The sequence below is a fragment of the Cyprinodon tularosa genome, unplaced genomic scaffold (genome assembly GCF_016077235.1).
Source record: "Cyprinodon tularosa strain WSP-4 unplaced genomic scaffold, ASM1607723v1 ctg385, whole genome shotgun sequence".
Lineage (NCBI taxonomy): Eukaryota > Metazoa > Chordata > Actinopteri > Cyprinodontiformes > Cyprinodontidae > Cyprinodon > Cyprinodon tularosa.
The window spans coordinates 524,057-537,885 of record NW_024039102.1 but is presented as its reverse complement, the minus strand read 5'-3'; the positions used below and the strand labels follow the sequence as shown (position 1 = coordinate 537,885).

General features: G+C 41.3%; 1 protein-coding gene across 1 annotated transcript; it reads right to left on the bottom strand.

Moving 5' to 3' along the window:
- Positions 1-1,602: 1,602 nt before the first annotated feature.
- On the bottom strand, positions 1,603-3,861 carry LOC119791262 (zinc finger protein 84-like). Its single transcript, XM_038297276.1, has one exon. It carries the CDS (start codon positions 3,842-3,844, stop codon positions 2,522-2,524), a length of 1,323 nt encoding a protein of 440 aa, XP_038153204.1. The 5' UTR covers positions 3,845-3,861; the 3' UTR covers positions 1,603-2,521.
- Between the last annotated feature and the right edge of the window lie 9,968 nt (positions 3,862-13,829).

The window sequence follows — 13,829 nt, the reverse complement described above, 5'->3', positions numbered from 1 at the left end:
TTTTATTTCCCTTTTATCTCCTCTTTCCTTCATCTTTTTCTATGGCGATAGCCCTACTGCTTCACTTGTGAAGGTAAAATCTGTTGGGCTCTTTTTGGCATCAAGACAATTATTCTTATTGCCACATTGCCAGACAGGACACTGTAAAAAAAAAAAAAAAAAAAAAAAAAAACTGTTTACACATTTTAAGTGGTCATTTTGTCATTTACCAGCTTGACTGAATATGTATTTATGATATCCGATATACATTTCTTCAAAGTCAAAATAATACAAATGATGACCAGTAACAATAGGAACATGAGGATCTGAAATTCAACTCTAGACATCCAGAATTTCTTTTTTTTTTTTTTTTTTTTTTTTACAGTGTCCTGTCTGGCAAGGTGGCAATAAGAATAATTGTCTTGATGCCAAAAGGAGCGAAACAGATTTTACTTTCACAAGTGTACCGCTCCACTTGTCATGTATATAAATTGCTTTATTATAATTATGCAGGGAGTTTTACAGTTCATATGGACACTGCAATGTAAGTAGAGCAGAAAAACAGAAGAAGAAGAAGAAGGAAAAAGAAAAAAAGGGACAAAAGATGAAAGAAAGAGGAGATAGAAAGGAGACAATGACAAAACATTTTCAGTCTGCTTCATCACCTGCAATGAGATGAAAAAAAAGAACAGCACAACCAAAAGACATGGTACGAGATATACAATAAAGCAAACACCTTGAAACTATCGCTAAAGTAATATTATTAAGTCTGACATGTACTCTGTGTTACCTGAAGATATGAATGTGGGGTTTCTGTTTGGAAGTGAATCTCTAAGTACCTGAAGCCTAGCACCTGTAGTTGTTTGTGAGGGTGAACTTGTGCATGTAAAGTTTTAACCATAGAAAAAATGCTCAATAGTGGTTGTGGAGAGCCGGAGAGGCACACCCCCCAGAGCACTGAGTCCAGCGCCGGGAGACCCAAAGCCCCAGGCGCCCAAGGGGACCCCAGAAGCGAAGGCACCAAGGCGGGGCAGCCGGCCACCCTGAAGTAGGGCCGGGCACCGAACACCAGGCCCCCCACGGCACCGACCGAAACACCCCAGCCCCACAGAGCACCGAAACACGCCCCGCCCCCCGGCACCAAGCCCCGGCGACCGGCCGCAACACCCACCACGACCGCACCACCCAGGAAAAACACTCAGGCGGCCCCGCCCGCAGCCAGGGCCCATGCGCATCCGCCTCGAACCGGCCGCGAGCGCGGCGGGACCCCCCCAAAACACCCCCCCGGCCAAAAGCGCAGCCGCACCCCACCAAGACCGATGCCAACAGCGCGCAACGCAACACACCGCACACACAATCAGCCCGACAGCAGAAAAGCCGCCCGGCGCAAAACCGCAAGAAGAGCAGACCGCAGCCGGCGCAACCACCCGCCCCCCCCAGCAGCCCGAGGGGCAGCACAAAGCCAGAGCGGAGCGAACCACGCCGCTCCCCCACCGGACGAAGCCAAAGCAGCACAGCCACGATCCCCAGACAGGAGCCCCAGCAAAGCCCCGGCCGGCCGGGGCCAGCGGAGAGGCCACCTGGAATGAGCCAGCAGCCCCCCGGGCATCCACCCCCAGACCCAGAATTTCTATTCTAGATGTGAAGGACGTCATTTTGTTTGAAATGGCCATTATGACAAGAACACAATGTTTTTTCAGATATGTGAAATACACCTCCAGTCAAACTAATACATATCAAAATGGCTTGCCATACCCTGTGGAAACTATGATAACATTACATAGTGAAGTTGGGGTATCAAAATGTTGTTCTAACAGGTAAGACCCGTGCATCATCTCATGGGGTTCCTCCTCATTTTGATTCTGTCTTCCATTACGCAGTAAATATTAAGTGGCTGTTTGTAGCTGCTTCGGTTGTTGTAATACAAATAAATGCCCGTTATTAGGCTCAGTAGATTGTTGTTATCACTGAAGGAATCCTAATTCTTCAGTAATTACTTTTTATCCCATGAAATTAATTAATCTATTTAAGTGTAATCTGAAAATAATCTGAGTTCTTCATGTACTGTAAAAAAAAAAAAAAAAAAGAAAAAAATATCTGCATGTCGCCCATATTTAACAAAACAAACTCCAATAAATCTCATAGCCTGTCAGCTGAGTTGTAGAATCCAATCCCTATAAATATTTCTTTGTGAATTTATGGTAATAATTCTTTAATAGGATCCTCGTCATGCAATATTTGATTTTAAAAGCTAATGTGTCAAACGGACCTAGTGAATGATTTTTTTTTGTGGTTGCACAAAACTAAAACAGAAATCTTCGAACTAAATTAGGAAATAAAATAATGTAATTAGCACTAAGGACAGCCAAAACAGAGGACAGCAGTTTACTGAACAAGAACAGCCTTATTGAAACTGAAAACTCAAGAGTTTCCAACCTGAGGCTAATTCAGTTAAGAGCTGAGGATTTAAATCTGAGTTTGTCAAACCTGCTTTGTGAAACAGACCCCTGTATGAGTTCCAAAACAAGCAGAACTTTTATTTTTAATTAAAACCCTTCCAACAGGCTATACATGAGTAAGGGGTTTCTCCACCATGAAGCCCCATGTGGCTATTTAAATCATTGTCATGTGTAAACATGTTTCCGCAGGTTATGCACGGAAAAGACATCTTTCCTGAATGAGTTCTCATGTGATTATTTAAATGAGCTTTGCGACGGAAATTTTTGCCACAGGTTGTACAAGGGAAAGGCTTCTCCCCGGTATGAGTTTTTGTGTGGCCATTCAAGTGAGCTTTGCGACTGAAATATTTTCCGCAGGTTGTACATGAGAATGGCTTCTCTCCTGTATGGGTCTTCATGTGGTTATCCAAATTAGATTTTACAGTAAACCGTTTTTGGCAGATCATACATGAAAAAGGTTTCTCTCCTGTGTGAGTTCTCATGTGGCTTATCAGACTAACTTTTTGATTGAAACATTTTTTACAGGTTATACATGAGAAAGGCTTTTCTCCTGTATGAACTCTCATGTGAACATTCAATGCAGCTTTATCATTGAAAGCTTTCCCACATGTTATACATGGGTACGGCTTTTCTCCTGTATGACTTCTCATGTGGCTATTTAAGCTGCGTTTTTCATTAAAACCTTTTCCACAAGTTATACATGAGAAAGACTTCTCACCTCTATGACCCCTCATGTGACTGTCCAAATGACACTTTCGAACAAAACCTCTTCCGCATGCCATACATTCAAAAGGCTTCTCTCCTGTGTGTACTCTCATGTGGCTGTTCAAGTAACTTTTATGAATAAAACCTTTGCCGCAGTTTATGCATGAAAATGGCTTCTCCCCAGTATGAGCTTCCTGGTGGCGATTTAAACTACTTTTCTGACTGAAAACCTTTCCACATTCTATACAAGCGAAAGGGCGCTCTCCTGTATGAGCTCTAAGGTGAGCAGATAAGTATCCTCTCTGGCTAAAACTTTTGCCACAAGCCATACATGAAACAGGCTTCTCACCACTATGAGTTTTTAAGTGCAAAGTTAAAGTTGTTTTGAGAGTGAAACATTTTCCACAGATTAAACATGAAAAAGGCTTCTCTCCTGTATGAATTCTCTGGTGATGAGATAAATAACTTTTTCTACTGAAAGCCTTTCCACAAGTTACACATAGGAAAGGCCTCTCTCCTGTATGTGCTCTCAGGTGAGAAGATAAGTGACCTCTCTGGCCAAAACTCTTCCCACAGGTCAGACATGAGAAAGGCTTTAGACCTGTGTGAGTTCTTAGGTGTGAAGTCAAAGTACATTTGTGACTGAAACACTTTCCACAGGTTACACATGAGTAAGGTCTCTCTCCTGTGTGAGTTCTCATATGAACTGTTAAATCCTTATTAGGCCCGAGCAGCTCACCGCTGCGAGAGCCTATTGTTCCTGTACCGTTTATTAGGCCCGAGCAGCTCACCGCTGCGAGAGCCTATTGTTCCTGTACCGTTTGTTATTATTATTATTATTATTATTATTTATTATTTTTCTCCGCGTAAAAGAAACAGCATTTTGGAGGCTTTAGCATGTTCAAAAACTCACCAAACTTGGCAGTAAATTGTCCCCCTAGTGAAATTTACGTATGATAATGGAATCCAAAATGGGCGTGGCCAAATGGCTCTACAGCGCCCCCTAACGTGAGTTGGGGAAAACCGTAAGTCGCAGAGATTTGAGATTTGGCAGGTGCATAGATCTCACCAAATCATGAAAAAAGTTACATTATGGGTATGCTCTAAAACCTACAGGAAGTCAGCCATTTTGGCTCAAAGGCCGATTTTTGGCACTTTTTCAATTTTGTTGACGTCGAACTTTCGCGAACTCCTCCTAGGGACGGTGAGCCATCGGCTTCAAACTTGGCATGTATGCAGATAAGGCATGTGAGATCCAAACTTATCAAACTTTTTGAGTTTTCCAGCATCTTAAAGGGGTGTGGCCAGGCCTCGAAGTTGGCGTACTCGCCAACATTTTCAAAATGCAATAACTTTTACATATGAAACTGAAATGACACGAAACCTTGTAGTATCATTCCTCTCTGGGTTCCCAACAAAACTGTATATTAAAACTTTTACATAATTGAAGCCACGCCCCCTGAGAACCGGAAGTCACGTTTTTTACTTGGAATGGTCCCTGTCTGTCCTACTTGACCTCATCAACCTAAAACTGTGTCAGCTGACAGACAACATGTTGTCCTAACTTCGTTTAAGGCACAGAGAGCTTTAGTCAAATGGTGTTGCCGTGGTGCCATGGCGAAGTGAGGCGTTTCGCCATGAAAATACGATTGGTTCTCATTTCCTTATTAATAATCAGATCTGCACCAAAATCACAAGAGATGATCCTAGTCCAACTCCAAACAGAAATCCAGAGCAATATTTTTTGGGCGGGGCTTAATTTTCCGACAGCGCCCCCTAGAAATAACAAACTTCAAACCACCAGCCCCAAGCCGTTTTTAGTCCTAGAATATTGAAACTTTGAACACAGTTGCACCTCATCAGGCCCTAACTAAAAGCCTCTTGGACCCATGGTCTAAACCCCACCGGAAGTCGGCCATTTTGAATTACATTTTACTCTGTTGCGAAAGCACTGACCTCTTTTCAAAAAATTGTATAAAATCAGTATTTTATCCAAATGAGCTAAAACTTTCAAAATATGTTCTTTATAAAGCCTGCTGTAAGTTGGTTACAATAGCAAAGCGCTTCCTTAAAGTCTGTCACTCTGATTTTTCAAAAGTTTGCGTTCTCGCCTAATAGTTGGCCAATTGGACAGATAATGCCAGGAAATAATTCAGCCCCTAGCCATGCTCGTTCCTAGGATAATGAAACTTGGCACACATCTGTATGAGCCCTCCTCCTACAAAAAGTTTCATTGAAGCCATGGTCTAAACCTCTCATGAAGTCGGCCATTTTGAATCAAACGGTACCCTTATGAAAATAGAATCACTTTGTTAAAATATTTCTAAAAAATCAGTCGTTTTCTCAAAAAAGCTAGGACTTTTGGAATATATTCCTCTAATCGCTACTTGTTTGATGGTAAACACAGCATAGCTCTTCTTAAAAGTCCGTCACTCTGATTTTTCAAAAGTTTGTGTTAACAGGAAATTGTTGTATCTCAAAAAGTTTTATAGCAATCCTAGCCAAATTTGGAACAGTTATTTATCCTTTGATTATAGAAAAGACTGCCAAGTTTGGCGTGAATCTATGCATGTTTGAGCATCTTATGGGGTTTTCAACTGCCGCAGTATATGGCATTCAAGTTTAAAGATTTTTCTTTCTTTAAATTATTTATTAAATCATCTAAAAAAAATCTAGGACATGCAGGATGTGTTCCTTGACATTTGTGATTTTTTTCGGGATTTTATTGCAAACTATGGATTTTTAATGATTTTTTTTGTTTTGAGTAGAGTCGGCCATTTTGAATTACATTTCACCCTGTTGTGAAATCACGGACCTCTTTTCAAAAAAGTGTATAAAATTAGCCTTTTATCCAAATGAGCTAAAACTTTCAAAATACGTTCTTTACAAAGCCTGCTGTAAGCTGGTTACAATAGCAAAGCGCTTCTTTAAAGTCTGTCACTCTGATTTTTCAAACGTTTGCGTTCTTGCCTAATAGTTGGTCAAGTGGACAGATAATGCCAGGATATAATTTTCAACTGCCGCAGTATAAGGCATTCACGTTTAAAGATTTTTCTTTCTTTGAATTATTTAATAAATCATCTAAAAAAGAATCTAGGACATGCAAGATGTGTTCCTTGACATTTGTGATTTTTTTGGGGATTTTATTGCAAACTATGGATTTTTTAATGATTTTTTTTGTTTTGAGTAGGGTGTAATACCGCTAACCGTGGGTTTTGGCAGTGCTGTTTCTCCATCTTTTGAATATATACTTTTGACCCACCAACTGAGATTGCTACAGCAAATATCTGACAGATGAGATTCATCCCCAGATATTATCTTTTATCCCTAGTTTAACCCTTCCTGACCAAAGCTGTGGTTGTCTCCGGCTGGTCCAGAGGTGAAGCGTGGCGCTTTTTCCGCTGGCTGGGAAGGAGCAAGGGGGCAGCGGTCGCTCACCTCCCGCGGTCGCGATAGGCCGAGCGGAGAAAGAGGAGGATGAAGAGGAGCAGCACAGGGTGATGAAGAGGATGAGGGGAAGCAGCAGCAGGCATAGGCTGAAGAGCAGGAGAATAGGCTGGGAAGGAGCGTGGAGCCGGCGGTCGCTTGGTTCCCGCGGTCGCGACATACCAGGCGGTGCGAGCTGCGAGGGCCGTCAATACCGCTCGCGGTTTTAATTAGGCCCGAGCAGCGACAGCGCTGCTGCGAGAGCCTATTGTATCTGTAGTGTTTATTATTATTTTTCTCCTTACAAATAAAATGGCTTTTTGGAGGCTTTATCATATTCCAAAACTCACCAAAGTTTGCAGACGCATCAGACCTGGTGAAAATTTACGTATTTTAATGGCCCCGTAAAAATTGCTAACCAGATGCCTCAACAGCGCCCCCTTAAAATTTTCAAAATACCCTCCCCATTGACCTTTTTTTCTCATAGAGACATGAAAATTGGCACACTTGTAGAGCGTCCTCACACTTACAAATAAGTCAATTAACGTCATACTAAATTATGCTCAGGGAGTCCGCCATCTTGGATCCAATTTCAAATTTTGACTGTGATTTTGCATTTTTAGCCTCTATATTTGATCGAACTCCTCCTAGGGACGGTGAGCCATCGGCTTCAAACTTGGCATGTATGCAGATAAGGCATGTGAGATCTAAACTTATCAAACTTTTTGAGTTTTCCAGCATTTTAAAGGGGTGTGGCCAGGCCTCGAAGTTGGCGTACTCACCAACACTTTTCGAAGCGCAATAACTTTTACATATAAACGTGAAATGTCACGAAACTTGGTAGTATTAATCCTCTCTGGGTTCCAAACAAAACTGTATATTAAAACTTTGACATGATTGAAGCCACGCCCCCTGAGAACCGGAAGTCACGTTTTTTAATTGGAATGGTCCCTCTCTGTCCTACTTGACCTCAACAACCTAAAACTGTGTCAGCTGACAGACAACACGTTGTCCTAACTTCGTTTAAGGCACAGAGAGCTTTAGTCAAATGGTGTTGCCGTGGCGCCATGCCGAAGTGAGGTGTTTCGCCATGAAAATACGAATGGCTCTCATTTCCCCATTTATAATCAGATCTGCACCAAAATCACAAGAGATGATCCTAGTCCAACTCCAAACAGGAATCCAGAGCAATACTTTGTGGGCGGGGCTTAATTTTTACTACAGCGCCCCCTAGAAATAACAAACTTCAAACCACCAGCCCCAAGCCGTTTTTAGTCCTAGAATATTGAGACTTTGAACACATTTGCACCTCATCAGGCCCTAACTAAAAGCCTCTTGGACCCATGGTCTAAACCCCACCGGAAGTCGGCCATTTTGAATTACATTTTACTCTGTTGTGAAAGCACTGACCTCTTTTCAAAAAATTGTATAAAATCAGTATTTTATCCAAATGAGCTAAAACTTTCAAAATATGTTCTTTATAAAGCCTGCTATAAGTTGGTTACAATAGCAAAGCGCTTCTTTAAAGTCCGTCACTCTGATTTTTCAAAAGTTTGCGTTCTCGCCTAGTAGTTGGCCAAGTGGACAGATAATGCCAGGAAATAATTCAGCCCCTAGCCATGCTCATTCCTAGGATAATGAAATTTGGCACACATCTGTATGAGCCCGCCACCTACAAAAAGTTTCATTGGAGCCATGGTCTAAACCTCTCATGAAGTCGGCCATTTTGAATCAAACAGTACCCTTATGAAAATAGAATCACTTTGTTAAAATATTTCTAAAAAATCAGTCGATTTCTCAAAAAAGCTAGGAGTTTTGGAATATATTCCTTTAATTGCTTCGTGTTTGATGGTAAACACAGCATAGCTCTTCTTAAAAGTCCGTCACTCTGATTTTTCAAAAGTTTGTGTTAACAGGAAATTGTTGTTTTTCAAAAAGTTTTATAGCAATACTAGCCAAATGTGGAACATTTATTTATACTTTGATTATAGTAAGGTCTGCCAAGATTGGCGTGAATCTATGCATGTTTGAGCATCTTATGGGGTTTTCAACTGCCGCAGTATATGGCATTCAAGTTTAAAGATTTTTCTTTCTTTAAATTATTTAATAAATCATCTAAAAAAAATCTAGGACATGCAAGATGTGTTCCTTGACATTTGTGATTTTTTTCGGGATTTTATTGCAAACTATGGATTTTTAATGTTTTTTTTTGTTTTGAGTAGGGTGTATTACCGCTAACCGTGGAGTTTGGCAGTGCTGTTTCTCCATCTTTTGAACATGTACTTTTGACCCACCACCTGAGATGGCTGCAGCATCTATCTCACAGATGAGATTCATCCCAGATATTATATTTTATCCCTAGTTTAACCCTTCCTGACCAAAGCTGTGGTTTTCTCCGGCTGGTCCAGAGGTGAAGCGTGGCGCCTTTTCCCCTGGCTGGGAAGGAGCAAGGGGGCGGCAAACTTCTAACTTGTTGAGCCTCGATTTAAGACATAAGGGGTCAAAAGCAATGAAAAGATTTTTGCTGTGACAAACCATGTGGGCGTGGCCAAGCATCAAAATCAGACTTTGTGCCATTAGAGTATGACTAAACTGCCTCTGGCCCTGCTTTTAGGATTATTAAATCTGTATAACGCAACAGGATGCTCAAAAAAGTCAATTAAAGCCATGGTCCACACCCAACAAGAAGTCAGCCATTTTGGATCAAAGATACCATTTTCTTTTTTTAAGTCATGACATATCTAAGTGAAGGGCTCTTGGTTTTTTTTTTTTTAGTTAGAGACTTCAAATTAACTTTACATGGACTATAGTCATAGCAGATTAAGTTATCAAAATTATTATTCTACATGGAAGCATGTGGGCGTGGCTAAGCATCAAACTGTTAACTCCAATCATACAAAGCCATGCTTTTAGGAGGAGGAGAAGGATGATGAGGATGAGAAACAAACAGCAGTAGGAGATGCAGTGAAAGCAGCAGCAGGAAGAGGAATATGAAGAGAAGGAAACACAGGGGGGGGGGATGATTTAAAAGAAAAAAAGGGAGAAGGGAAAAGGAGGAGGGTTTTTTGAAGCAAAAAGGGGGATGAAGGGGGATCAGGAGAAAACGCAGTAAGGGAGGGGATGAAAAAGAAAGAGCAGCAGCAAGATAGGAGAAAAAGATGCAGCAAGAGTGAAACAGGGGAAAGGAAAAAAGGAGATCGCAAGAGCGACCGCAGGAAGGGGGAAAGGAGAAGTAGACGCAAACAAAAAGCAAGCAGGATGAAAGGGGAAAGGGGATGCAGCAAGAGCAGCAGCAGGATGAAGAAAGGGGAAGCGCAATAGCAACACAGGGGGAGGAAAGGGACGCAGCAAAATACGCAGCAGGATAGGAGGAACCAACAAGAGCCCAGCCCGGATGAGGGGAAGGAGACGCACAAAAATACGCAGCAGGATGAGGAGGGGACGCAACAAGAGCAGGGAGCAGGATGAGGAAAGGGGACCGGGAGCAAGAGTAAAAGCAGGGGGAGAAAAGCAACGCCCCCAAAACGCCCCAGGATGAGGGAGACGCAAAAAGAGCAGCAAACAGGATGAGGGGAAGGAGACGCAGGGAAGGGGTGACAGCAGGGGAGGAGAAGGGAACGCAGCAAAAAAAAGGGACGGGAGGAAAGGAAAATGAGGAGAAGCTGCATTAAACAGAGGATTTACTAAGATGAGGAAAAGGCTGCAGGTGGGGGAGGATGGGGAAAAAAGTGGCAGCAGCAAAGGAGAAAGAAGGGTGATGGAAAAAAGGAACCCGCACAGGGTGGGTGAAGAGGATGAGGGGGAAACAGCCCAGGCATAGGTGAAAAACAAGAGAATAGGCTGGGAAGAAGCGTGGACCGGGGGGGGGGCCCCTTGGGTTTCCCCCGGTCCGACATTCCAAAGGGGGCGAGGGTGCGAGGGCCGTCAATACCGCTCCCCGTTTTTTTAAATTTTTATTTTTTATTTTTCCTTTCCCCGTAAAAGAAACAGCATTTTGGGGGCTTTTGCTTTTTCAAAAAATCACCAAACTTGCAGAAAAATTTTCCCCCTAGTGAAATTTTCGTATGATAAAAGGGAATTTCCCAAAAAGGGCTGCCAAAAAAGGGTCCCACAGCGCCCCCTAAAAGTGAGTTTTGGGGAAAAAAACCCTAAGTTCGCAGAGATTTAGGGTTTTTGGGAGGTTTCATAAAATTTACACCAAACATGAAAAAAGTTAAAAATTATGGGGAAAGCTCCAAAACCCCACAGGAAGTCCCGCCTTTTTTGGCTCAAAGGCCGATTTTGGAAATTTTTTAATTTTGTTTACGTCGAACCTTTTGCGAACTCCTCCTAGGGACGGTTGGGGCCATCGGGTTCAAACTTGGGGATTTTAAGCAGATAAGGCCCTTGAGATCAAAAATTATCAAAAATTTTTGAGTTTTTTTAGGGATTTAAAAGGGGGGTGGCCAGGCCCCGAAGGTTTGGCCCTTTTTCGCCAACATTTTTAAAATGCCCAAAAACTTTTACAAAATGAAACGAAATGACACCAAACTTTGGGATATTTAAACCCTCACGGGTTCCCCCAAAAAAACTGTTTTTTTACAATTTTTTACATTTTTGAAGCCACGCCCCCCTGGGGAAAACCGGGAAATCACGTTTTTTTTTGGGAAAGGGGCCCCCCTCTGTCCTAAATTTACCTCATAACCTAAAAAAAGTGTCAGCAACCCGAAAAAACATGTTGTTTTTAACTTTGTTTAAGGCACAGAGAGCTTTTTCAAATGGTGTTTCCCCTGGCGCCATTTGGGGAAAAGGGGGCGTTTCGCCGGAAAAAACCATTTTCTCTCATTTTTCCCCATTTATAATCCCAAAACTTGGGACCAAAAAACACAAGAGATGAACCTAGTCCCAAATCCAAAAAAGGGAAAACCCAAACAATAATTTTTTGGGGGGGGCTTTAAATTTTTCCCACAGCGCCCCCTAGAAATAACAAACTTCAACCACCACCCCAACCTTTTTTTGTCCCCAAAAATTAAAACCCTTTTAACAAAATTTTCCCCCCTTTTAAACAGGCCCTAACTAAAAAACCTCTTGGACCCATGGTCCCAAACCCCACCGGAAGTGGCCCTTTTGGGAAAACATTTTTCTCTGTTTTGAAAGCACGGGCCTCTTTTTTAAAAAATTGTTAAAATCAGTTTTTTTAATTCCCCAAAAGGCTAAAACTTTTAAAAAAACGTTTTTTAACAAAGGGCCCGCTGTAAAGCTGGTTTTCAATACAAAGCGCTTCTTTAAAAAATCCCTCACTCTGATTTTTCCCAAAAATTTTTCGTTTTCCCCCTAATAAATTTGGGCCCAAATGAAAGATTTAAAAGCCGGAAATAATTTAGGGCCCCCACCATCTCATTCTTAAAGGGTAATGAAAAAATTGGCACACATCTGTTTAAAAAAACTCTTTCCCCCTACAAAAATTTCAAATTTAACCATGGTCCTAAAACCTTCATGAAATCGGCCATTTTGAATCAAACAAAACCCTTATGAAAATGAATCACTAAAGTTAAAATATTTCTAAAAAAAAAAAACCCTTTTTTCCCCCAAAAGAGCTAGGACTTTTTGGGAAATATTCCTCTAATCGCTACTTTTTGAAAGGAAACACAGCATAGCTCTTCTTAAAATCCGTTTACTCTGATTTTTTTAAAAGGGTTTGGTTTAAAAGGGAAAATTTTTGTATCTTTAAAAAATTTTATAGCAATCCACCAAATTTGGAACAGTTTATTTTTTCCTTTGATTATAAAAAAAAACTGCCGAGTTTTGGGGGAAACCAGGGATGTTTGAGCATCTTATGGGGGTTTTTATCTGCCACATTTTAAAGGCATTCAATTTAAAGATTTTTTTTTTCTTTAAAAAATTTAATAAATCATCTAAAAAAAATCTAGGACATGCAAGATGTTTTCCTTGACATTTTTTGAGTTTTTTTTGGGATTTTATTGCAAACATAAAATTTTTAATGAATTTTTTTTTTTTTGAGTAGAGTCCCGGGCCCTTTTTTTTAATTACATTTTACCCTTTTTGTGAAATCAAAGGACCTCTTTTTAAAAAAGTGTATAAATTACCCTTTTTAAACCAAAAGAGCAAAAAATTTCAAAATACGTTTTTTTACAAAGCCCGTTTTAAGCTGGTTTTCAATAGCAAAGCGCTTTTTTTAAAGTCTGTCACCTGATTTTTTAAACCCTTTGCGTTTTTTGCCTAATATTGGTCCCAAATGGGCAATAATGCCCCGGATATATTTTTTTACGCCCAAATATAAAGGCCTTTTACGTTTAAAGATTTTTTTTTTCTTTTAATTTTTTAATAAATCCCCCCTAAAAAAAAAATCTAGGACATGCAAGATGTTTTTCCTTGAACAAATTTTTGAATTTTTTTTGGGGGTTTTTTTTGCAAACTATGGATTTTTTTAAAGATTTTTTTTTTTTTGAGTAGGGGGTTAAAACCCTAACCCCGGGGGTTTTTTGGGAGGGCTGTTTCTCCCTCCTTTTTAATATAAAACCCTTTTTACCCACCAACTGAGATTGCTTTCACAAAAATCTGACCCAAAGAGGGTTCATTTCCCCCGATAAATTTTCTTTTTTCCCTAGTTTTAAACCCCTTTCCCGACCAAAAAGGTTGTCCCCCGGCTGGGCCCCGAAATGAAGCCCTGGCACTTTTTCCGCTGGCTGGGGAAAGGGGCAAGGGGGCAGCGGTCACTCAACCCCCCCCTCCCCTCGCGAAAGGGCCCAGCGGGGAAAGAAGGGGGATGAAGACCGCACCCCAGGGGGGAAGAAAGGAAAAGAGGGGGAAAAAAGCAGCCCGGGATAAAGGCCTTTAAGAGCAGGAGAATAGGCTGGGAAGGACGTGGGGCCCGCCCGGCCCCTTGGGTTTTTCCCCGGCCGCGACAAAACCAGGCGGTGCGAGCTGCGAGGGCCTCAAACCGCCGCGGGGTTTTTTTTTCTTCTTTTTTTTTTTTCTTATTTTTTTTTCCCCCTTAAAAGAAACCCAAATTTTTGGGCTTTAAAACCCTGCCCCCCAAAAAATCAACCCCAAAAATTTGGCATTTAAAATTTTCCCCCCCAAAAAAAAATTTAAACCCCCCCCTATGTTAATGGAAAACCAAAAAAGGGTTGGGCCAAAATGGCTCTACAGGGGGCCCCCTAACGTGAGTTGGGGGAAAAACCTAAGTCACAAAAGATTTTTTTTAGATTTTGGGAGGGCAAAAAAAGGGTCCACCAAATCATGAAAAAAAATTTTAAA